The 24,963-nt window shown below is 50.5% G+C and overlaps 3 protein-coding genes across 12 annotated transcripts in view; 2 read left to right on the forward strand and 1 right to left on the reverse strand.

Annotated features, from left to right (window-relative positions):
- The window catches only part of LOC121057571 (discoidin domain-containing receptor 2-like), a 60,695-nt gene extending 52,516 nt beyond the window's left edge, over window positions 1-8,179 (forward strand). For all 10 annotated transcript variants that reach the window (XM_040531954.1, XM_040531956.1, XM_040531962.1 and 7 more), the window contains exons 15-17: window positions 2,666-2,900; window positions 4,287-4,436; window positions 5,677-8,179. In XM_040531954.1, coding sequence (XP_040387888.1) covers window positions 2,666-2,900; window positions 4,287-4,436; window positions 5,677-5,817 — 526 coding nt within the window. In that variant the 3' untranslated portion in view covers window positions 5,818-8,179. The remainder of the gene's footprint in view (window positions 1-2,665; window positions 2,901-4,286; window positions 4,437-5,676) is intronic.
- A 1,498-nt stretch (window positions 8,180-9,677) lies between these two features.
- Window positions 9,678-22,488, forward strand: FAM166A (family with sequence similarity 166 member A). The gene is made up of 7 exons (XM_040531966.1): window positions 9,678-9,784; window positions 12,700-12,893; window positions 15,533-15,828; window positions 16,736-16,853; window positions 17,806-17,900; window positions 19,997-20,114; window positions 22,178-22,488. Exons 1-7 carry the CDS (start codon window positions 9,729-9,731, stop codon window positions 22,264-22,266), a joined length of 966 nt encoding a protein of 321 aa, XP_040387900.1. The 5' UTR covers window positions 9,678-9,728; the 3' UTR covers window positions 22,267-22,488.
- Window positions 22,257-24,538, reverse strand: TUBB4B (tubulin beta 4B class IVb). The gene is made up of 4 exons (XM_040531965.1): window positions 24,360-24,538; window positions 24,139-24,247; window positions 23,952-24,062; window positions 22,257-23,466 (listed from the first exon to the last, which is right to left on the reverse strand). Exons 1-4 carry the CDS (start codon window positions 24,414-24,416, stop codon window positions 22,406-22,408), a joined length of 1,338 nt encoding a protein of 445 aa, XP_040387899.1. The 5' UTR covers window positions 24,417-24,538; the 3' UTR covers window positions 22,257-22,405.
- Between the last annotated feature and the right edge of the window lie 425 nt (window positions 24,539-24,963).

Raw genomic sequence — 24,963 nt, forward strand, 5'->3', positions numbered from 1 at the left:
GATACAGAGCTGCCAGTTTCTTGTGCTGTGCTTTCCAGGCAGTGACCTTCCAGCCTGGCCGCTGCCACAGCACATAGTGTGGGCACTAGTCCCACTTTGCGTGGGACATTGTTCTTGAGGCCTCCAGAGATGCATGTTCCTGTGAAGTGTCCCTGACTGGGGGCTGTTCTGGTCACAGTGACCATCTGACATACGTTGTTTACTGATGTACCCATCCGTTTACATTAGTGGGCTTGCATCAAATACTTCATTAAGTGGCAAACCAGATGCATTACAGCTAGAGTTTTGGGATGAAAATCAAGAATTTCTCTTAGGCTTTTGAGATGTTTTGTACATTCTCTGGATGCCTAAAAAATATTACATAAGGGAAGCTGAGTGTGGAGCTTCATTGAAGGAAAGATTTCATCAGCTGACAGAAGGAGAATATTTCACTGGCAAAGACAAATGTTTTCTGCCTGCAGTGGCGCTTATCTCCCTCCTCCGTGGAAGGATTAAATCTAACATGAAAACATCTCTACTGTTGCAGAAATTCGTTCCTTACAGATGAGAGTTGCACATACAGCTATCACGTACTCAGCTTGAGTAAAGAAAACTGACCAGAAATCACTGCATTGCTTAGCCTTTGGCATGTATGCCCACAAAGAAATTAATTTATTTATAGTTAAAGAGCTAGGCAGTTAGGCAGAGAAAGTTCTGTTGATGGACTGGACAAGAGATATCTGTCTTACCATGTCTAGACAACACCCCTGCTTCTGCCAGTAGCTGGCAGTGGTTAGTGGTCCTGTCTGGGAATGTTGAACAGGCAACAGAGTCATGACACACCAGGAGCTGCTGTAGGATGGGAGAGGATTTACATCTGAGTTGATGCGTGTTCCAGCTCTCTCCAGTCTCCTGTCTCTTCCACACAATTGAAAGAGCTTTCACATCTAGACTCGGTTTCTCTTTTTTTTTCCTGGCCATAGCTTCAGACTATCTTTTTTCTTCTCCTCCTCACCCCTCATCTGACTTCAGCACTGGCATTCACGGGGTTCTTCCCTGCTTTCCATTACTTGGCCCTACCCATAAGTTTTCCTTTCTCTTCCAACTGCTCTTTCAGCCTCTCCTTTTGTCCCTCCCAACCAGATAGAGTTTCACGTTAAAGGAAGCCTGTGTGGCTGGCTCAGATATCTGTCTGTGTAGGAGTTAGTTACTGATATTGAAATGAATCCTCCTGCCAAAAAGTGCAGCTTGTCTCTCTGCCAGTTCCTATGGGTGTCTGATTGATGTGGCAAGGTCCAGCTGTCCATACAGCTCTTCGGTGTTTGAAATGCATCTCCCACTGCCCCTCTGGCTATGTAGCAAGTCATGAAGATGAGTCTGCTGAGAAGTGTCTGCTCCTCCGTACGCAGAGCTGCACGCTCTGGGCACTGGGAGCCAGAAGAGAGCTACTGGCAAGGCCTGTCAGAATGCAGAGGGGATGGGGTGGACTGGGCATCTTGGATTGGAAGAGGAGCATCGCCAAGCAGGGAGACAAGGCAGCAGCTGATCAGGGGGAAGGGAGAAGGTAGGACCTGGAGGCTAAGCCCCCTCTAAAGCAGAAAGCCAACAGCCAGGTTAACAAGGTAAAAGTGGGTGCCGGAGTTCCTTCTCTGGGGACACGATGGCTCCATGCAGATCAGGAGAAGCATTGAGCTCACAATGGGACAGGGCTGAGTGTCACCTGCCTGAGCCATGGTGGTCACAGCTGGGAGGGAAGTAGTGCCCAGGCCCCCCGGCTGGTGCCGTGTCAGGGGAAAAGGGCTGCCTCTGAAGCTCTGTAGCAGCAGCTTAGCTGTTGATTAGAACAGGTAGATTGGATATGTTATCACTAGATATATCGTTTAATTTAGATAAAATGATAAAGCTTCTGTCATTGCCACCAGAACACTGAGTAAGGCTTTTTTTTTCTTGAGCTTTACAGAGAAATACTAACTGTGAACAGTTCATTAGATTTGTTTTGACAAGTGCTTGTTTATATGAAGTGTTTGAGCATGCACAGTGGGAAAGAAGCTGGGCATCGCAAAATAGTGGTGTGTGAAGAATGCTGAAAGTCAGGTGGTCCAAATTCTGTCTGTGTATTGTGCAACTTTTTATTAAAACTATCTTCATTTTGGTAATAGGAAAATTGAAATTTTAACAAATGGAAAATACATCAGTTTACATATTTAGTTATATTAAACATAAAAAGTAAGTTCTCTTTAATGTTATGTCACATGCTTACTAATACAAGTATGTGATAATGATGGTTTGAAATACTAAACTAAGCAATTTTTAAGACTTGAAATTCTGAGATTGTACAGCTTCATTTTTCCTGGCTTTCTATGGAAAGTTGGTACTTTGTTGCGTGATCTCTTTGAAAATCTTGATATTAATGCTTGATATTAAATACCTAAGGGATGTCAAATCCTAAGGGCCCTGAATTTCAGGGACAGGTTGTCTGTTCTTGCTTCTGCAGCTCAAGAACTTGGCCTAGCCTGGCAGGTTGGGATGTTAGTGCCCTAGACAGTTTAGTTTCGCTGTTAGGGCAAAAAAATAAAATGTCAGGTCACTGTAGTACATCAAAGGCAAGATAAAGCAGTAAGAAATGCCAAGGAAGAGTTGAGTGCCAAGAAATGTACTGACTTTGTTTTGTCATCTTTCAATGCAGCTACTCTAACCTGCTGTACATGGCCACCCAGATTGCCTCTGGAATGAAGTATTTAGCATCTCTGAACTTTGTGCACAGAGACCTGGCAACTCGCAACTGCCTGGTGGGGAACAACTACACCATCAAGATCGCAGACTTTGGCATGAGCAGAAATCTTTACAGTGGAGATTACTACCGTATCCAGGGCAGAGCGGTGCTGCCGATACGTTGGATGGCCTGGGAAAGCATCCTCCTGGTAGGCACTGCACAAAACCATTCTGTCTCCCTTCCTCTGGTTCTCACTATACCCCCTGAATTTGTAACATGTATGTATAACGGTCTTTACAGCTACAGATGGCGTCTGGTGAGTTGTCTGTTGGGTTGTGTTGGACATATCTAAATCTAATAGCCTGGAAAAGGACGTTGCCCTTGCAAATACAGCACAGATTATCTGGAGCCTAATTTATGTTCTGTTTCTGACATTCAGGATTCCTGCTGGAATCATAAGCAACTCGCCTTTCTGAGCTTGCTTCCCCAGCTGTGAAGCCTGGAGGGGCAGGAACAAAACTTGACGAGCATGAAGTGCCAAGTCTGGGCTTGAGGTTGGGGTTTTGTTTTGTGTTTAAGGGTCCTGCTGGCTCCCCTCAGGAGATTGTTCAACAACCCAAACACACCCAATCCAGAGGCGATTCCTAGTATTCATCCCAATATTTCTTTCTCAAACAAGTCATTAGGTCATGTAGTTATACTTCCTTACAATTTTTCTATGTACTTGGAGGGGGTATTGTAATTATGGCTGCCATAAAGGCTGATGGGCCTAAACATTTCTAAGTTCACCCTCTTTTCATGGCTACAGCTTCATCTAGACTATAAATCACTCCTCTCCTTTCTTGTGTGAATATCTTCCAAACCTTTGCGGGCTACCAGGGTTGCCAGATAAGCCTGGACAATCCGGGTCTGGGCTGTTTTCTGACAAAACAGGCCCTCCAGTCCCCGATTGTTGTGTGTTATTTTGTGAGCAATCTTTAGCTTCTTTTTCCTTCAGAAACATATTGTTCCAAACACATCCAGTTTGGGCGCATTTTTTTAAAGACAGAAAACAGGGCAGAGAGCTGACTGTCACCAACTTTGACATGTGCAAAGATCAAAATTATCCTGGCCTTCCTCTAAGAGTCTGTTTCAGCTCTGCTTTCACCCCTAGGGCTTTGCTCCTTGTTCAAAGGTTTTTCTGTGCTGCACTGCTGTGCTTTGGGTGGAGGTATGCAGCAGCTCTCCACCCCGCTGCCACAGCCCACAGCATTGTGCTACTGCTGGAGGCAAATGCAGACTTCCTCAGGAGGGATGGTAGTCTCTAGCTTTCTCTAACACTTTCCCCCTGTTTCAAGAGGTTTGCCCCAGTGAAAGCTGCACCTTATTAGGGACCGTGGGTCCACAAAGACATGGTGCTCCTGCTCTGCAAAGCAGCAATGTCATGCTTTGGTCCCTTTGTGCATTGCTCAGAGCAGCTCACCTGCTCTACTGTCTTTACGGAGAGTGTTTTCCCAGGTGTGAATCCTTGTGTTTAGAGAGAGCAGACTGAAATAGCCTTTGCCAAATATGCACTGTGAGCAAACCAGGCTTACAACATCCTTTCTGTTCACAGGGCAAGTTCACCACTGCCAGTGATGTCTGGGCATTTGGGGTCACCCTCTGGGAGATGTTCATACTGTGTAAGGAGCAACCTTACAGCCTCCTCTCAGATGAGCAAGTCATCGAGAACACAGGAGAGTTCTTCCGGAGCCAGGGAAGGCAGGTAAGAAAGCAAATGTGACTTCTTCCTTCACTTGACCTTGATTGCATCCAAACTGATCTCCTTGGGACCCTTCTGCTGGCCTTACATCATCTGCAAAAGTCCCTGCTTCTATTACTCATCTTTTCAAATGTGTCCTACCTCTCTTGCCCTTCGTCCAGGCTCATTGGACTGGCTTTCCTCTCTTGGAGTCCCACTGGAAGAGCCTCCTGGCTTGTCCAGTGCTTCTTCCATGTTATAAGCCACTTCTGTTTCAATCTGCCTTTGCACTGTCCTCCTTAGCTTTTCTGGGCTGTCCTACGCAAACCTTTTGCTCTTTTGCTTTGTCAGTTTTCTCTGCCCTTAGTGTTTCCTCTAAAAGACAAGGAAGCACTCACTGAGGTGGGGAAGGAGGAATTGCTAGTACCCAGGGGTTAGATACTCCTTGTGATATCTCCATCTATGCTGAGGAGCTTTTGGCCATCCCTAGTTGCTGAAAGGCTTTTCTGTCTCATTATCCTCTGTTGCTCCAGGCAGGAGTGTACAGCCCACTGTTGTTGCCTTCGTATCCTTTAACAGAAATATCAGTGACGATGGTAAATAGAGCATGACAATGCAGCACCACTGAAGATCGCTGTGCCCCAAGAGTGGATGTCCAGTTGTTACTCTTCTCCCCACATTGACATTTAGTACCAAATAAGTTAAAGGATTAAGGGAAATAAAATAATGCAAGGTTTTATTCATTGTCTCCCAGATATTAATGATCTAGTGAAGAGTCTAAAAGATCAGTGTATTGAAATGAGAGGAAAGAAAAAAAAATCGCCAACCTGTGCTGTAGATAAGCTCTAAAAGGTGTTTTTTTCTGTCTCTGCTAACAAGCTGTCACGATGCTTAGAAAGCCTCATGGGTTGTCTACGGTGAGTGAAAGTATTTGGATTTTATTGTGGTAAATTTGGTTTTGGTTTGTGTTTTTCTGTCACTTGGAACACAAATCTCTCTGAAGCATTCATGTTTCCTGTGGGACAAAGGACTGTTTTATGACCGGCTCATCAAACAAGTTGGCAAAGTGTCTGCAGTGCCATCTGAGGTGGTGTCGCAGCTCCATGCAGGCTTCGCTGCCAGATTCACGCTTAATGGATTTCAAACATTGCATGACTGCTGTGTCTTGTAACGCCTAGACTGAAGCTGTCCTGTGGTTTTCATTTAGTCAAGGTTTGATTCTTTTAAAGAGCAAACACTGAACTTGCTGTATTCTTCTTTTCAGATCTATCTCTCCCAGACTCCTCTGTGCCCTAACCCTGTGTTTGACCTGATGCTGAAATGCTGGAGCAGGGATATAAAAGATCGTCCCACTTTTGACATGATTCACCACTTCCTGCTAGAACAAATGGAATCAAACATTTGACTCCAGAAAAAGAGACAAACTGTTGAGAACAGAGTGACTCTGGTGTCTCTTTGCCTGTACCTCACAGGAAGATGGTCAGGCCACCTTGCTCTCCTCCCTTGACTGTACCGTATTTAATTGAGACGTCCATGGCAGCTGCTCGTTCTATTGGCCATGGTCTGACGCGCAGGACCAGAGGATCTCATTTGGTTGAAAAATCATCTCCTCTTCTGAATCATTTCCTGGGAATACTGTGAGAGGGGTTTTGTTAGATACCCACACACCTTTGGGAAAGACGAATGAGTAAAACTTTACAAGGGACTTGGAGCTCTCTCCTGGTTGGAACAGAAAGGTGCCAGCCTGAGTGAGAGCCACAATTCAAGAACAGATTTGTAGAAGTAAAGACTTCAGTCTTCTAAAACTATTCCATTAAATCAAATGGAAGTCTTGTGCACATTAGCAAGTGTTTCTGTAGGCTCTTGCTAGAGATGATATGTATAGTAAGAAACTAGAACTGACTAGAGCTAGGAAATGGTTTAACAGACTTGAGAACTGACGGAGCTGGATTTAGCAACCCTTTGGAAGTAATGCTACCAGGGTCTACGGAGGATGCTGATAGAGTCCAAGATCATGTTCTTTTTTCCTGTGGTTGTTAAGCACTGCTTTTGTTATATATGTGCATTTTCCCCACACTGGATTTTTTTTCTAGAAAAAAGAAAATTAAAAAAATGAATGTTAAAGGTCATAGGAAGGTCACTACAGAAGATCTTCTCTTGACCTGCAAATTAAGGCTAGGGTAGGGAGTTTGTATTGAAAAGTAGCTGATACTGTACTACTGTCACTACGTAGATTTATTAGCCTAATGAACTTGTAGCCACAATGGACTGATGTGCAATTAATCCTGTATAAGTACCCATTAATATGAGATCTCTAAGTCGATGCTGTTAAGTGTGCAGGGGGAACTTAGATTTGGTGAAAGCGAATGGCTGAGAGCAGCACCCGCTATGTCACTTGTCATAGCTCACGTGAGAGGAGAAGGAACAGGGCACGTGCCATCGCCGGCACGCACCTGCGCACACACTCGGATTTATTTCTAGCATCTGCAGTCCCTCTTCAGGTCTGCAGCAGGTTTAGCGCTGTCAGCCAGGCAGATGCACTTCGGCCCAGGCTCTGTTACTGCTGTGATCAAATCTGGCATCAGGGTGGGACTGCCACATCCCGCCAGTTCTGATCAGGGTGGCTTTGCGTCTGATTTTGGATGCTTCCTGTACAACACGAGACAACTTATTCCTTGAACCGTGGTTGTGTTTTTGTTTGTTGTGTCACAAATGGCTCGTTCTCTGGAGTATTTTATAGGGCTCTGAAATACCCTTGGAGTGGGTCAGAGAATTCAGCTTGTTTCTACAGTACATCCATTGTGGATTTATCAGGTGCCTGGGGAATACTCTGCTGTTCCCTTTGTAACTGTTTAGCAAGATATTACGGACCAAACTGAGTATTTCATAAGCTGGGAGGTTAAAGTTCAGCACTTTTTGTTTTGTTTTGTTTTATTTTTATTTTTCCAAACAGCATCCAGTATAACATGTATTTCCAGTAAAGGTTATAAAGATAATTCCTATCTTGGCCAGAAGCATAGTGTTCACTGTGCTACGAGCTACATAGTGTCTGTGCTACGAGCTCTGTAAGCGGACACCGCTGACGGAGGGAATGCCGAAACAGCTCTAATAAGAGGATAATTATGGCTGTTACGTTGAAAGAGAAAACCTGCCCATGCGTTGGCAGACGCCAGGACTGAGTGTGCTGTGTCTGCTCCCCAGGCAGAACAAAGCTGGTCCTGAAACTTCCCAGCTACCGCCGGTTGTCCTGCTGCAGGTCGGTGTGGGAGTCCCCGGACTGCATGTAGACGTCATGGTCTGGGCTGGTCCTCTGAGCAGCCTTCACGTGATGGAGCACGAGGCATCTCACGCCCTGTGAGGGCTGCATGGGCTCGGGTGGCTCTCACCACAAAGCAGGTGTTTGTCCCCTTCAACCTGAAGGGGCCCCGGGTGGGCTGCTGCTGCCACACGTGTGTGCCATAAGTGCCTGGCGTGGGTGACAGGAGTCAAAGCTGTTGTGGTCATGTATGCAGCCATGCACTGGTGGCTGGCGAGCCACGCGTTGGTGTTATTGCTGGAGAGTTTCCATCCTGTCCTGGAAAACAGACCCGAGTAATACACAGCCATGTGCGTGATCTCCTCTGTTTTGGAGTTCAGAGGTACCAGAACGCTGTAATGTCACCTGGGTGGGCTTTGTCCTTCTGTTATGTCAGGACGTGCTGTTCCTCCACTGACATACTGACATACGAAGTTTCTCTCATATCAATAAATTCTAATGATAACCTTGACAAAAGTGAATTTCTGCTTATTTTTTTTAATTTACCTAGGTCTAGGTGACTGCACTGAGGACAGATATTTTGGTGCGACTGTTCAATAACTTTGGTAATTCTGCGACTCCATGTTTGGAAGGAGCAGCCAGTGCAATGCAGCTGCTGTTCCAAAAGGAGCGGACTTTGGAGGAACTTTATGAAAGCGTTGGCAGGGTGGCCTGAGCCCCAGGGAGCCGAGAGGGCTAGTGGGACCCAGAGTGGCCTGGGGTCACTGTTCAGTGCTGTGAATATGGTGCTGTGTTTCCTTAAGCAATTTTTTCATATTCTTATTAAATTCAAAGGATGATCTGGGTTGGGAGAGACCTTTGTAGGTCTCTAACCCAATCAGCCTCTAAAAACAGCTAACTTCAAAGCTGCATTGGGCTGCTCAGCGCCGTGCACAGCTGGGCTTTGAAGGTCCCCAAGGATGGAGATGTGGGCACCTGCTCTGACCCTGCCCCAGGGCTGCACTGCTCCTGTGGGGAAGAATTTTCTCCTTACGTCCAGTTGGCCTTCCCCTCAGGGCAACTTGAGCCTCTTGCCCCTCATCTTCCACTGAGAAGAGTCATCGTACCCCTCGCGGCCCCATCCACCCTGCAGAGGTGGGGATGCTGTGCAGTTCTGTCCCCACAGAGTTCAGGTACTGGGGCAAACTCATATTTATAAGGTCTGGAAACTCCAGATCTCCCAAAATGTTGAGGTGCCAAGAGCAGGAGTCAAAGCAACACATCTGTCTTAGGTGCAATTTTGAGTAGAGTACTGGCACCTGAACAGATGAGAACAATGCTGGAATACTCCAATTTCTGGTTAGTATCTTTGAGGTCTTGAAATGATTGTGCTGGCCATGTGGCTGGAGTTCTTCCAGACCACAGAGGGACACTGGCAATGAGCCAGGCTCACTCCTGGTGTTGCAGTTTGTGGAAGTGGTGCTGGTGCCAACAGGTGGGATGACCTTGAAGGTAAGGACATAGCGCTCCCAACAGCAGCTCAGCACACAGAAGAGCTGGGCAGAGAGGGGCTGAACCACCCCACAGCAAGCACCGTGACTATGCCGTGTTGAGGACGGGAGCTCCTTTGCCCTGTTTGTAGCGAGGCAGTGAAGGTTTGTGTCCTCCTGCAGCCGGGGCAAGGAGCAGGCAGAGCAGGGCAGATGCATCCAGTGGCAGCGCTGCCCTCGCCGTGCGTGTGCTGTGCGATGACCTGGGCGTGCACAGCACAGTGCTCCACATCTGCACGTGTGGGATGTGGACAGCAGTGTGAACACGGACACGTGCCGGGGCTGCTTACGGGGAACATCTGCTGCTGTCCCAAGGGTGCTGAGCCTGCAGGAAATCTGACAAACTCTATGAAGTTTCCGTGCTCATCCAAGATTTCCAGATCTTTCCTTTCTGGGAAAAGAAAAACTCGTCCAGAAAAACCTGAAGAGCCGCGTGGTGTGGCTGGAAGCACCACGGTACCCGGCAGCATCACAGAGGTTTCCCTGGTGACTGCTGCATCTCCTCCCTGCCACCGGAGCTGCCACTGTGCCATGACGGCCTCCAGGGAGAGCAACCTCTTCCCTCCCGATCCTCACCATGTCTCCGGGTAAGTTCTGAAGTTCATCCAAAAAGTCTGCTCATTTCCAACGCAAATATCTCTGGTTGGGATAGGATACGACTTGTGGTTCATGATTTTTTTAAAGACACTGATAAAAGTGCCATCTAACAGTGCAGTGAAGGAGACGTGGCTCCAGGGGGAAAACAGCACCTTATGGCAGGTATAATTAAAGACCATGACACAGGGCATTGAGGGGAACTTCAAAACTTTTTTTTTCCCTTTTTTCCATTTATTCTAAGCTGCCAAATGTTTCCAGAGCTTCTGGGTTTTGGTTCTGAACTGAAATAATTTTTGCACCAAGGATGTCTGAAGATCTCCTTTGAATAAATATTTGCATGAACATGATTACGTCGTCGATGAATTGGGTAGAGCACAGTCCTCCGAAGTCTGTGACTGTGGGTAATTGTGATCTGGCTGATATGTAGCTGAGTTTTTCTTCAAAAAAAGCTTTCTGCAAAGTCCTCTGAAGGCCTTTGAAAGGAACAAAGCCGTGGTTGGTGAGAGGTGGGTTCCCCATGAACGAGCTATTGGTTGAAACACAAACACTGAAGGCAGAAATATGAGGACAAGCTTTGTGGTGAAGCCTAGGTGGTGCGTGGGGTCCCCTGGTGATCTGCCCTGCTGTGTGTGGTCCCCCGCACACGCGGGTGACCTGGAAAGGGCTGGACGGCCACCAAGAGAGAGCAGGCGGCTGGTGGTACAAAGTCACTTGGGTCAGTGAAGTCTGAGGGCACCTTGGGAGCCCTCCCTGGGCAGGAGCTGGTGGCAGAAGAGGCAGCGAAACAGCACAGAGGGAACCAGCCCGAGTCCCGCACGGCCATGGGCAAGAGGGGAGGCTGAGCCCGAGCTGCAGATGAAGGCTGGAGCATGTTTCCTTCCTCAGCAATTGTCTGGTAGCGAAGATGAAATTGGTCCTTCCCATTACAGCAACGTGCAGGATTTTCCCGTTCCTGACCTCTGTGCCGTCAGAGCTTACCTAAGCGCTGGGGTTGGGTTTTTCCCTTACTCTTGCACTGCTGCAGTTGTCCAAACCGTGTGTGTGCTGCTGTGAGCTGTCGCCCTGCGTGCTGACAGCAGCAAGGAGGGAGCTGTGCTGCACTTGCACCTCCCTTTTGGAGCCAAAAGCCTCAAAATCCTCACTAGCTCCCTCCTGTCTAAGAAGAGCCATTGCAAGAGGCAGATTTGAGCCCTAATACCAACACTGCAGCTGCACTGCTCCTCTCGGACTGCTGCTTCAGCTGCAGAAGGCAGGAGGAGGCACCAGCTCCTGCTGCTTGAGGCTTCCTTCCTCCCGTGCCCAGGGTCCTGCTGGGCTGGGTGTCTGCACGCAAGGAGGAGCTGCCTGCTGGGCATCGCTGCAGCCCGGCTCTGCTGCCGCAGACGTCGCAGCCTGCAGATGTTGGGAGGTGCCGGCAGGAGGAGGAGGAGGAAGCTGACGCGTTGCAGCACCTCTCCAGCTGTCCCACCTGTGGGGCCTGCCCATGCTGGTGAATCCCCAGCACAACGCAGGCATCCAAACCACTCCAGCACCAGGCAGCAGTCACCCCTGCAGTGCTCGGAGGCGTTGGGAAGTGAAACGCAATGTTAGAACGGTTTGGCGAGGACTTGGCATGGGGAGAAGGTGTAGCTCCACATTGTGGGCCTGTCCTGGGAACGGCCCTGCCTGTCCCGGCGGAGCTGGGAGCGGTGCGGAGCGGTGCAGGGCCGGGCACAGGGCCAGGGCTGCTCCCTGTTCTGTGACGCAGCCCTGGGAGCAGGCACTGAAGGTAGGATTGAGCAAGAGAAAGGGAAATTGGGCACAGCCTCCAGAAAGCCACTGACTTGCTGCTTGTGAAGGGGTTTTAAGATCAATGGCTGCAATGGTGAACTACAGAAACGAGGGATTTCTCTGGTTTCTTAATGAGAATACCACGAAGAGAAAGTCAAACAGCCTGCAGGAGTCCTGATCTCTTCACAAAGCACCACGGCTTCTATCAGCAGCTCTTGTGATTCACTTACGTGGCAGATCCATTCCCTGTAAACCCAGACTGACTTGCCTGAGCTCCTCAGATTACCTCGCTTTTAATTGCTTATGAATTGAATCCTTTCTCAGCCCTAACATTATTTTGTTCATGATCAAAATCCCTTCAGCTGGCCTGTCATTATTTAGGCTGTGTCATTTTTTCTCCCACTCAGCTTTATCGTTCCTGCGTAGTTTCTCTGTGTTGCAAGACGCATTGAAAATCAACGGGAAGGGGCCACCGAGCTCCTCTGGCAGCTGCCGGTAAAAGATCCTGCATGCAAAATAGGACAACTTGCCAAGTGCAAATGCATTGCTCTGCTGGCTGTTGTTTAAAGTATTTGGAAGGGAAAGTACTTACTCATCATCTTATGATCCTCATGCATCATCTGCCTTTATCCCCAAATACACAGCGGGATCATTGATTGAGTATTTCTGTCTATACATTGTGACTGGCAGCTCTACCTTCTGCGCTGATGGAATAATGTCACTGTTGGGAAACTTGGTGCTGGGAAGAGCTGGAGTTTGCGGCCTGTGTGGTGGGCTCGGGGATGGAGCCAGAGTTGGGCCAGGCCCCTTGTCCCCAGAACCACTGCAAAGTCACCTGAGGAAAAGAAGGGAAAGGAAGGGAAGGAGCAGTGCAGGTTGCTTTGGGTTGTGAGCCCATCCTGCTCCTCGCTATGAGGGCTCAGAGGTTACAAGTCACAATTCTCAGTTCTGCAGTTTGTGCTGAACAAGCGGCACTGGGAAATGTCCAGGCACAAACGTGCGGTTCAGGTGTCCCTGTGCCCACTGATGCGGTGCTGCGTGCCTGGCCCTGCTCTGCCCGGTGCACGGCGGCTCTCACGCCAATCCTCCGGCACAGGCTGCGGCAGCGACTGCTCTGTTTCGGTTTCGTCCCCAGCTATGAGGGTTTTGTCCCTCAGTACAACTATCAGTTTGGAGAAACCTACGGCAAAACCACTTACCGTCTGCTGACGGACCCCCACGTCCGGAAGAGCCCTCGCTCCATGCTGGTGCCGCTGTGCAAGCAAAGATTCATCGAGGACTTCAGCGGGATGCAGGGTGGCCTCCAGCCCTACCTCCCCGGGCACCCAGGTGAGCGGCCTCTCATCTGCACCAGAATGAGCGCAGGTTTGGTCACGGTGAAGCTGGTGCCTGTCCACCATGGGATCTGGGGGAAGGGGAAGTTTTCCACAGAGCCCCCATAGTCCTGGTGTAGGGGCAGCTGGAGAGCAACACCAGCATGAAGCTGAAGCATGGCCTCAGCAGAGGGGCATCACTGGGCTTCTGGTGTTGGCATCTGGTGAAGCAGGGAGAATCATAGACTCCTGATTATCTTCAGTTAGATGAAGAGAAATGATTTTATGGTAGTTATGAACTTGCCACCCAACTCCTTATTCCAAAGGGTGTAGTCCCCTCTCTTTCTGGCTCTTTGGGGAAGATTGGCTTGTAGCACTCCTGCCTCAACTCTGCAAGAGGGCTCGTGTCTGCCCCCTCCTTTCCGTGCCCCCTTCCGTTAACCAGCTCCATCTCTTCCATCGGCTGCTTTGAGATGTGCTCTCAGAGATTCCCAACACCAGGAATTTGCAGGAACCTCCTACCCAGCCCCTCTGAGCAGGGTGCCTGATGCCAGCTGAACAGGCCCCAAGTGACAGCCATGGTCTGGTCCATATCGGTCCCTCTCAGGGCCGTGCCCGTTCGTCACGTATCGTGCTGTGAGCCTCGGCCGTAGCTGTTGTGGGGCCCTATTCAGCAAGAGCAGCTCCGTGCAGGGTCTACGTGTGCCTGGGCAGGATCTGGGCCCTGCTTCCCTGGAGGCAGCCCCACTGAAGCGACGTTTCCTGCTTCACGCTGGGAGTCGCGCCACGTAGCTTCTTGCAAGCTTTTGGCATTTCTGCTCTTCCCAGCTGTGTTTTGCAGGATCCAGGTCTGCACCACGCAGGTGTCGCTCACAGGCTTTGTTCCTGGATGTTTCCATTTGCATTTCCTTGGACTAAAATGTAGTTTGAATGGACCCAACTAACCAGTTGGCCTGGTTGCTCTCCAACATTATCCTGTCTTTGTTATTGTCCTCCCCTCGCCAGCCTTTACGTCACCCACAAACGTTTGCGGCCAGGAGCTTGCCTCTGCTGCTCGCTGGTGAAATGCTGAAGAACCTGGCCACAAGAAGCACCTTGTGCTGATAACTCTTCCTCCTGCTGTAGGGCTGTCCAATCCTCAAATCCTTCGTTGTATACTTCCATGAGTACTGTGTGGCGTTCTTTAAGCACAATATTTCACCCAACCGAGGCCAAAGAGCTCCCAGCAGTGCTGCATCTGTGGGTTTGCCCTTAGTGAACTCAGAGCCTGAAGGATGTTTCTCAAGGTCTGTTTTTGATAAAACCTTTTTGATGGGCACAAAGTACATTGCTGCTTCCTCTCAGCTGAGTCCTGTGTTGGATAGTTCCTGGAAGTGAGGCTGCACTCGGCTGATGGGGATGTGAACCATGGAGCTGCAGGGTGGCTGTGGCCATGGTGAGGGGTTATGGCACAGGCTGATAACAAAGAGCTAGTAAGGATTTCTCAAGTACAAAATGACTTATTTTTTTTCCTTTGATGGAATAACTGGTTTGTTGGATGAACAAAGTGTAGGTAAAATATTTTCATTAATAATGTAAGAAATATAAAGACAAACCTGCTTTAAAATTTGCACAATAGATTGAAAAATCAATTCCATCAAGGATTTATTTTTAGTCTGTTGCTAGCCTGGGCAGCACTTGATAGTACTGTTATATAGAGAGTGTGCATATGTATATAAAATTTTATGAAGTTATATACCATATATATGCTTTATAACAAGATTAAAAGCAGATTTCAAACCCAAGCACCAGTCAGAAGCCTTACACCTGTGCAGAAAGGGGCAAAATCTGCTCCTTGCTAAGAGCTGGGACCAGTGGCTTCCCACGGGGGCCTCTGCAGCCGCAGCCAGCGCTGGCCGAGCGTCTCTGCAGATGTCCCCCAGAACAGGGCAGTGGTGGTCAGAGGGCTGAGAGGAATGACCTATAGGAACAAAAATGGAAAGAATTTGGTTTGTTTAAAAACAAACAAACAAAAAAAAGTCAGGCATAGTAACAGTTTTCCAATTAGGAAGAGGTTGTTGTGGGGTGTAAGAGCAATCATCTTATCACGAAGGAGGGAGAAAGAGGCGTGGCGCTGAGCAAAGCGTGTTAGGCAGCGCTGGGGCTGGAGGTGTCTGACAGGCCGGGGGAGCCATGTCATGGGATATTTTTAAGGGAAAGCGAGACAAAAGCTGCCAACTCGGCCATCCCTGGTTCATCGCGCAGACGCTCAGCACACACTGGCCATGGGATTTTTTCCAGCCGGCGTCAGCAGCCCTGTCCTGGCCGAGCAGCCCTGATGCCGGTGTAGGAATTCCTTGTCGGGCAGGGGGGCTGTTAGGGGTGCACGGGCGCAGTGAAGGATGTGGGCTTTTTTCCTTGCTATTTATAACTTGGCTGGTGATATTTTGCAGCTTGGGCATGGTCTAGATCAAACATTAAACAACTGAACCGATCCTTGCATAGTCTGTGCACAGCAGTTTGTCGGCTGGGGCTGACGGGCTTGTGCATTGGAGCCTGAGATGCTTTGGGTCCCCATTCCCCTCCCCTGCTCCAGAGGAGCTGGTTGGGGCCAAGGGCAGGTGCAATGGCGATGCTCTGGCCTCTCCTTCCCCATGCTCTGGTTCTGCCCCGCAGGGTACTTTCCCCACGAGAGATCTGGGGCCATGACGAACTTTCCTGAACCGGTGGTTGGACCAAAGCCTCCCCCGCCAGGGCCGGCAGAGGAGCAGCTGCTGCTGACGCACATGGATCCCATGCCCTCTCACGACCCCAGCGAGCGTGCCCTAAGTGTGCAGCCGGAATACGAGTACCCACCGAGGGTGGCACGCCGTCCTGCCGTGCCTTGGAGGCCATCGGAGGGGCAGGAGTGGCGATTACCTGAGCTGACCACATCTCGTGGGCTTGGCAGCACGCCAGCAGGACTCAGGCAGGTGAGCGGCCCTGGGGGGGGGTGGGAGGCATGGGGAGGGCGGGGGGGCTTGGGCTTGCTGTGCTAGGAGGACAGGGAGCCGACAGGGAGCACACATAGCAGGGATGGTGAGGACCAAACGTTGAAATTGTTGGGAAATATCAAACTTGCAAGAGCATTTCTAGCAGTAGCCAATCTACATCATCATGAAATTGTTGTAATGGGTAATTACTCCTAATCACAAAGGCATAATTTCTCACTCACATGCATTTTAGCTTCAAATCCCAGTTGTCAGATCTTGTGCCACACAAACCAGCCCTCCTGCGCTGGGCTCGTGGACCTCCTCCCACAGAGCAGTGTGCGCTCAGGGCACCTTTGGCCAGCGCCATCTTCCTGATCCCCTGCCTTCCCCAGCTCACCCAAATTTTCTACCTTCATTCCTCTCTTTGAAACACAGGCATTAGGATTTGACTCAATTACTCTGGGACAACAGGTTTGCTCCCCTTACTGCTGCTGGAGCAGGAGATGCTATTTGTTGTGGGGCAGTCAGCCAGGGCTGTGCAAATCCCCTGAGGGCAGAGATTAGAGATTTGACGTATCAAAGTCAAAAGCTGCCTCGGATATAAAGTCCGAGAAGGTTCCTCCCAGCGCCTTGCTCTGAGAGGCAGCCCAAGGAACAGGTTTCCAAAGGACCTCAGCCCCGAAAGCCCCCCTTGGTCTCCCGTGGGTATTTTGCAAACCCTGTGCACGCAGAGCACGCCTGGTAATTTGGCAGCAGCAGAAATTCTTGCAGTAGCTCTTAGTGGAAAGCCAGGGAGAAATGGAAATGGCAGCTGTGATTACTGGGTTCTGGCAGCAATTTAAGTGCTGGAGTCAAAGGAGGAAGCAGGTTTTACTGGTGTTTATTTTATTTCTGCTTTTATTTTGAGCCTGTAAAAATCGAAGGTGTGACTCTGCCAGGAGTGACTGAAGCTGCGGATGTAGAGAGAAATGATCAGCTACCAAAGCTGGATGTACCGAATGTGATCCAGCAGAAAGTCATTTCAGGTAAAAGAGAGGGCGGCCGTGTGCAGCACGAGTCCCCGGTAGGAGGAATCGCATCGCCTTTAGCTCCTGTGGGAAACAGGAGCTGCGTTGGCCACTTGTCCCCATGTGTCTGAACACTTCAGGGTGGAAAATGCCCCCACTCCCCTGCTCCTCTCAGCACAAAGGCGTTTCTTTGGGACGTGCAGGACGTGGGCTCTGCACTCTCTGCAGCAGCCTGACTGGTGTCTGCTACCCCCGAGGTAGTGATTTCTCTCCTAGGAACGTAAGAGGCTTTCCTGAATAACCAAAGCAACAAATAGTGTTGCACTGCACCTCACAAAGGTACAGAGCTCTTTCTGACAAGGCGTTGTGCTCCCTAACTTCTCACGGACCATAGCGACTACCATGAATGCATGGCGAAATATTTCAGACAGGGCGAAAGAGGGAAGGCCAAGCACTGCTAGTCTAGGAAGCAGTAGGCAAATTCCTCTCTCCAAAGCATTCCCCTGAAGAGAGGGAATTCTGGCTTCTTTTAGGTTGCACTTCTCTCTCCACTTCATCTCATTTTAACATTTTATGTAGTTTCTCTTTTATAACTGGTGAAAAATTGTTGGATAGGAAGGGTAAATGAGGAAGAGAGGTTGGAGACCTGGTTGTTAGCCCTTGCATATGGATGAAACTGGGTGAGAACATGGCAGAGCTGTTGTTTTAAAGAAAAGACTGCAAGAAAATGAAATGTTTCTGCCATACCTCATAAAGATCCCTGAATGGTTTAGCCCATTGAGTTTTCCCAGGGGATCATAACAATGACTGTCTCAGAATAAATCTTACATCCAATTTAAATGGATGAATTTAAGTGAAATTTTTCTTTCCTATACTCTGCCAAGATTTTATATTTGTCCTAGCTTCTTCCATTTCCAGCGTGATGGATACTTACACGATTATGTATGTTCTCTCGTGTCTCCATCCAAAGGGTACACCGGATACATACCCCGCTTCACCTGGATTACTGGTGTTAGCTACTTGCAGGGCGTGAAGGAAGCCATGGCTGAATTTGACAGACATCAGGTAGATTGCATGCACAAATCTTATTTCAATGATATAACGTTGGTCTTGAGTCATCTGCAGCACCACAAGCAGTTGCATTTGCTGTAGCAGTATTGGAGCTGGGGTTATAAGTACAAGCAAAATAAAACGCTATTAGGTAACACGTTGAAAAAATCATGAGCAATTAAATTCTGTAACTTAATGTCCCAAGGAAACAAGGGAGGATAAATGAGTTCATAAAAGGATTAAGCAAATCTATTGAGGGTTGGTTTAAGGGTGGCTATTAAAAATGCTGCTCTGGGTGCACAAATGCAGGATCCAGCTATCTGCACTCCCCTTATGCAATATATCCTCTGGTACCTGGATGGCAGTGCTGGACGGCTTCCTGGGCTTCTTGGATGGATATTCCTCCCTTTCAAGTGTTGTAGAGATTTTTCCTTTACTAACGTAACTTGTCTTAAAAGGATTTAGATCTTGTCATTTCCTGTGTCTGTCCCAAAAAGCGGAGAAATATCCCTATTGAAAAAAATCTCCTATTTTGCCCCCTTGCTGTAAGATTTCCCCCCCCATAAAGCCATATGACCCTCCTACATGGGAAAACGAGATCCCTCCCACCCCAATTAGCAGATTGCATCCAAAGCCACACGTTTCTTCCTGCTACCAGAATGATGTGAGAGCCCCGGGATGCTGCAGCACCGATGGGCGAGTGCCGGTGAGCACTGATGGTCTTGGTGACAGCTCCTTTTAAAAGCAGGCTGCAAAATTTTTTGCCCTTTCTGCTGACCAGGATTCACTGTGGTGCCTTTGTCCCAGAGTGTGGGGGTCAGATGTGGGAAAAAGACCCCCTGGCTGGGAAGAAATGGCTCCGTGGGGACAGCGGCGGGGCTGTCGGGATCAGGATGCTCGGCAGCATCCTGATGCTTTGGCTGAAATGTGTTTCCTTATCCTTTCCTTCTGCAGTTAATAGAAACAGAAATAAAGCAAAGAGAACAAAAAGCAGACGTTATCAAAACCGAAAGTGCTGCTTGCAAATCACTTCTGCCCTGATTTTTTTAAGAAATATGTGCCAGTGAAGGAGGTGTTTCTCCATTGCAGGAGTTAGAAAATTTCAGGCTTGCAGAGGTTTTTTGCAGTGCAGGAGGCACTGATGGAATGAATGTAAGCACACTAAAAAAAAAAAATCACTCCACATTTCTATCTAAGATGGCTTCTGCCTTCAAGCCACTAATCTTCTGCCCTAAATCTCTGTTGCCCTAGGTTACGTGCTAGGATGCGCCATGGATCGTTTCTTACTGGCTGCATCGGGCAAAATAATGCAATCCTCTCGCTTCAGCGCTGCTCTGGGGAGGCAGGAGGATTGCACCGCTGCAATCCGTACGGTCACAGAAGGGTTCGATGGCCCCAGTTGCTCGCGTGGCTCCGTGAACCCTCCCTTTACCACCGAGCAGGGTCCACGCTAATGAGGGCAGCGGGGCTTTAGTGAGAGCTTTTAGGGCTTTGCCACCTCAGGGATGTGAGACCCGCGCTGTCCTTTGGCGCAGCGTTAGCGCGGTCTGACCTCTGGGGCAGGTGATGGAGCCGGAGGAAGATTTCACTCTCCCTTCAGTTAACGCGCCCTAAGCCTTCCTCTTCCTCCTAGGCTGGGAATTACGGGCTAATCGCCATCAGTGGGACGCACGGAAAAACAAAAACAGTTCGGGGGGGGGGGTCACACCAAAACACTGATGTGCAGTGGTAGCAGAGGAGCGGACGAGGCACATCCCACTGCAGCAGGCACCGCTGGCTCTCGGTGCATCAGCTCTATGAGCAGAATGCATTCGGGACTTGTGGCCCAAGCCCAGATGTGATGGCCGCAGCGATCCTCAGCACCAGGAGCTGCTCTGGGTGGGTGGTGGGGGTGTACTGGCAGGACCAGGGCAGTAGAGGGGCTCCTGCCAGCACCAGTGGAGAGAGAACTTGATAGAGGGAAGCTGCAATGTAGCTTTAAATTAGAAGAAAAGGGAACTGGTAAGAGAATTGCTTCTCATTATCTCAAGTATTTCCTTTAATACGGAGTCAAAGCACACGACTTGGGTAGCAGTGGTTTACAACTAATGGTGCTGGGTTTTGTTTTCCAGTTCCTGCAGAGATACCCGATTCACAGCTTTGGCAAGAGATTTCCCCAAACTTACTGGCCTAACAACAGAATTTACACCGGTGCTGGACTGATACCTTCCTACACGGGCTTCGTACCACGTAAGTTCATCAGCTGAATGAAAATGAAAGTCACTAATTACCATCGTTAAGTAGTGCTGTTGATAGCTGCAGTGTCATAGCAGAGACCTGGAATGTTCCACAGGGGAAGTAAACGTGCCGGGCTGGTGGAGCCGTGCCCTCACCTGTCCCCCTGCAGCAGCACCCGCAGGGGGCTCTCACGGCTGCGTGGCAGCTTCTTCATCAAGGAAGTGATTCTGTTCCCAAAAAGCTTAAAGGGTGATTAAAAAAAGCAAAAGGTAAATGATGCAAAGGGGTGGAGACTGCACCAAAAGAAGCTGTGAATTGGCATGAGCCATCGCAGGTGGTGGTGGCCCTGTTCTGGCTGCCAGGCTTTGGGGGTACCAAAAAGGAGAGGTGTGAAGGGCGTTGTGGGGTCTGGGGTCTGCCCCTGAACCACGACGAGCGGTGTTTCAATTGCTCAGCTAGCAACCAGAGCGCCAAAGGGACAAATATGACGAGCTGTATTCTAACAGGAGGTTCCAGCGGGACTAAATGCTTAAGCACTGCTGATCCAGTTGTCAGTGTGAGGGCTTCCCAAGCGTCCGATGGCCTGGAACTGAATCCCACAGCTGCCTCTTGGCCCCTCCAACAGGGCCCTGGGGACAAGCAGACGCCGCCTGCAGGGCAGTGCGCACGCCCTCACCTCGCGTTACAGGCTGTACGCAGGAAAAGAGGAAAAAAAATAGTTACTGCTCCTCTTGGCTTCTGCCTCCACCCCCTGCTCTGGGAAAGGGGAGGTCGAGCACAGCAGCCGCTGTCCCCAGCGCAGGGCACCTACCTGTCCCTGTCCCTGTCCCCGTCCCAGCGCGGGGCTCTCGAGGCACTGCGCTGGTGTTTCCAGATGATCTCTTCCTCTGCACAGGGCTAGCGGGTAGGGCTGTGCTCACTCTGGAGGCCCTCAGGTTAGAGCCCCCCGGAGCAAGGCTTCTACAAGCCCCCGAGCAAACCAGACTCCGGCGTTAGTGCTGCCCGGGCGGTTTGTCCTCTGCCAACATCAGAAACGAGGGCAACAGCCACAGCCCTGCAGGAGCAGGGCCACCACTGCCTGGAGGGCTTTGGGGGAAAACCCTGGGGCCAGGGAATGCATAAGCACCAACTGCTGTAAGCGTTACCTCATGTTTTAAAAATCTTTTGTCATCTTTTCACCTACAACAGCAGTCTCCTGTGTAGGTCTGAAGCTGGCCACCTGGTTCTCGACAGGCTGATTTCCACCCCTGCTCGGGGCCATTTCAAATACTACTCCAGAAGGAGAAACTTAGTTTTTAATCCTTAGATTTGCTTTGCTAATAGCATTTTTCTTGACAGACAGTAGTGCTATTTAGTAGCAGGTAGGTATTCATGGTCACCTCCAAAGTGGGAAAAGGGGCTATACTAGCTTCTGAACATTTCTTTACTAACTTCTGAATATTTTTATAACTTATTGATTTAAAAAAAGCCCATCAAGCTCTTTAGCTGCATAAACTGGAGCTCTTCAGCATAATTTATCTGCAGCAGTAGACGCAGCACAGCTTGCTGCAGCTGTCTGAAGCCATGACTCGCCCTGAGCTCCAGCTCCCTGCTCAGTTGGTGCTGCTGCCTAGGTGCAGCCTGGGCGAGGGCAGCTCCCTTCCTTCAGAACCACCCACCTGCATCTGAAAGGCAAATTGCAGGCACCATTTTATTAGCCAGGCAGCCCAAGCTGTAGCTTTCAGCCACCTCCCTCCGAGCCTGCGCTTTCCTTCCGACCAGAAGAGCTGCCCAGCTCCTGCTGAGACTGCAGCCCGGCCAGCTGACCCCGCACCTGTAACAGGAATCCATGGGCAGGTACCTAAATTTAGACGCAGGCTGGAGCCGGATTTCAGCCTCCATGTTAAGGGTACCCCCCTCTGCAAGTACACTTGGTTACAGAGCAGCATCAGAGCATTTCTTCAATAGAGGAGCAAGTAGGACTGTCACCATATCCGGTGACACAAGCAACTGGTGTCCAGCCCAGCAGGGAGAAGCGTGGCTGCCATCAGCGAGAGGGCCGGTGCTCACGCCCCATCCCACTTTTTTTTTTCCAGACCTCCGTCACACCTACGCACTTACTTTTGGAAACGGCACCCGAAAAGCTTACCGAAAGGAACAAAGGAGACGAGCCTGTGCACTGTGAAAAATGCTTTAATGGTGCCTGTACAGCATCTGAAGTGACTTTAAGACAGGAAGAGGAACACAACACAGACAGGGAAGTATTGAATGAAAGAGTTCATACAGCTTTAAACAAAATTTACAGGTGTTCATATGCATAGCTTTTACTCTGCCTCTTCCTCAGCCTCCTCCTCAAACTCGCCCTCCTCCTCAGCTGTAGCGTCCTGGTACTGCTGGTACTCAGACACCAGGTCGTTCATGTTGCTCTCAGCCTCTGTGAATTCCATCTCGTCCATGCCCTCGCCTGTGTACCAGTGCAGGAAAGCCTTTCGGCGGAACATAGCAGTGAACTGTTCAGAGATGCGTTTGAACAGCTCCTGGATAGCTGTGCTGTTACCAATGAACGTGGCAGACATTTTCAGGCCACGAGGTGGAATGTCACAGACCGCTGTTTTAACGTTATTAGGAATCCATTCAACAAAGTAGCTGCTATTTTTGTTCTGAACGTTCAGCATTTGCTCATCGACCTCTTTCATTGACATACGGCCCCTAAACACAGCAGCTACAGTCAGATAGCGGCCGTGACGTGGGTCACACGCAGCCATCATGTTCTTTGCATCAAACATCTGCTGCGTTAGCTCTGGTACGGTCAGAGCACGGTATTGCTGGCTCCCACGGCTTGTGAGTGGGGCAAAACCAGGCATGAAAAAGTGCAAACGGGGGAAGGGAACCATGTTGACTGCCAGCTTCCGCAGGTCAGCATTAAGCTGGCCTGGGAAACGCAGGCAGGTGGTAACACCGCTCATGGTCGCTGACACTAAATGGTTCAGATCACCGTATGTTGGCGTAGTTAACTTCAGTGTTCTGAAGCATATGTCATAGAGTGCTTCGTTATCAATACAGTATGTTTCATCTGTGTTCTCCACAAGCTGGTGCACCGACAGCGTGGCATTGTAGGGCTCTACTACAGTATCTGAGACTTTAGGGGAAGGTACAACACTGAACGTATTCATAATTCGGTCTGGGTACTCTTCACGAATTTTGCTGATTAGAAGGGTACCCATACCAGAGCCAGTACCACCACCAAGAGAGTGAGTCAGCTGAAAGCCCTGGAGGCAATCACAGCTTTCTGCCTCCTTTCTTACAACATCTAATACGGAATCAACTAATTCAGCACCTTCCGTATAATGGCCCTTTGCCCAGTTGTTTCCTGCTCCGCTCTGACCTGGAAGAGAGCCATTTTCATATTAGATTACGGTCACTGCTTCCTGCTTGCAAGCAAAGCTTAAGAGCATCAGGCTACAGCAACCTCCCACAAAAGCTTTCATTTTATCATGCCTTGAGCTGCGGTTTCACAGAAGCACCTCTAAAATGACTCGGTGTACCTACACAGAAAGCATTCAGTGCCCGGCGATGCGTCAACCCTTTCATTTCTCCCTGTATTCCCGAGGAATAATGGGACTCGGAAGACCAACGACCTCTTGCACCTTCTCGGACCTGCCCTCCTGGCAGCTGCCACCATGCACCATCCGCAGCGCTCCGGTGACTCCACACCCGTCACCAAGCACCAGGATTAACCCCCCTCCCGGGGCCGCGCTCGCCTTGGGAGCATGTGCGGCGGGGAAGCCCGCAGTGCAGCGTCCCTGCCCGCCCCACCCCACCCCGAGCCGGTTACACGGCAGGGCCCTCCCCCGCTCCCGGCGCACTCACCGAACACGAAGTTGTCCGGCCTGAAGATCTGCCCGAAGGGCCCGGAGCGCACCGAGTCCATGGTGCCGGGCTCCAGGTCCACCAGGACGGCGCGGGGCACGTACTTGCCACCTGCAAGACAGGGACGAGCCGTGACTGCGACGCCGGGGGGCGGCCGGGGGGGTGGGGGGCGGCGGCCGGGCCCTACCTGTGGCCTCGTTGTAGTACACGTTGATGCGCTCCAGCTGCAGGTCGCTGTCGCCGTGGTAGGTGCCGGTGGGGTCGATGCCATGCTCGTCGCTGATCACCTCCCAGAACTGCCGGGGAGAATCGCGTCAGGGTCGGCCCCACCCGCCCGCCCGCCGCAGCCCTGCCGCCCGCCGCCGCCTCCCCCCCGGCCCCGGCCGCGGTCCCGGCCCCTGCCCGCACCTTGGCCCCGATCTGGTTGCCGCACTGCCCGGCCTGCAGGTGCACGATCTCCCTCATGATGGCGGCGGCACAGCGCACCCACGACCAACGCCACTCGTCCCCCAACTGACTGGCTGCGTGAGGCGACCGCCAACCCTTATATAGCAGCGGAGTGCGCGCGCAGCATTCTATTCCCCGCCCGAGCGGCCGTCCGCGGCGGCCATTGGCTGATGATAGCGAGGCTCTGCAAATAGGGAGCCCTGATTGGTCGGGGCGCTGTCACTCAAATCCGCGTTCTTCTTCGTTCCGCCCGTTTGTCTGTTGATTTTACTGTTAGGCAACGGGCCGCCACGAGCGCCCGCCCTGCTCGCTCAGCGCACGCCCCGATTGGCTGAATTGAATGATTGATGTCGGGCGTGATTGGCCGCCGGCCTCAGCGATGAGCTCACGCCATCTGATTGGACGACGACCAAGTGCCCTAGTAACCGTCGCAATGACTCCGCAGCGGGCCCTGGGCGGTGGCTGGCGCAGCCGCCTATTCCCGAAGCCCCCTGCGCACTTTGCGCAGCGTGGGCGGCCGCTCCCCATCGCCACCGGGGAGGGGGGCGGTTGCCGTGGCAACCTC

This window comes from Cygnus olor, chromosome 19 (genome assembly GCF_009769625.2).
Source record: "Cygnus olor isolate bCygOlo1 chromosome 19, bCygOlo1.pri.v2, whole genome shotgun sequence".
Taxonomy (NCBI): Eukaryota; Metazoa; Chordata; class Aves; order Anseriformes; family Anatidae; genus Cygnus; species Cygnus olor.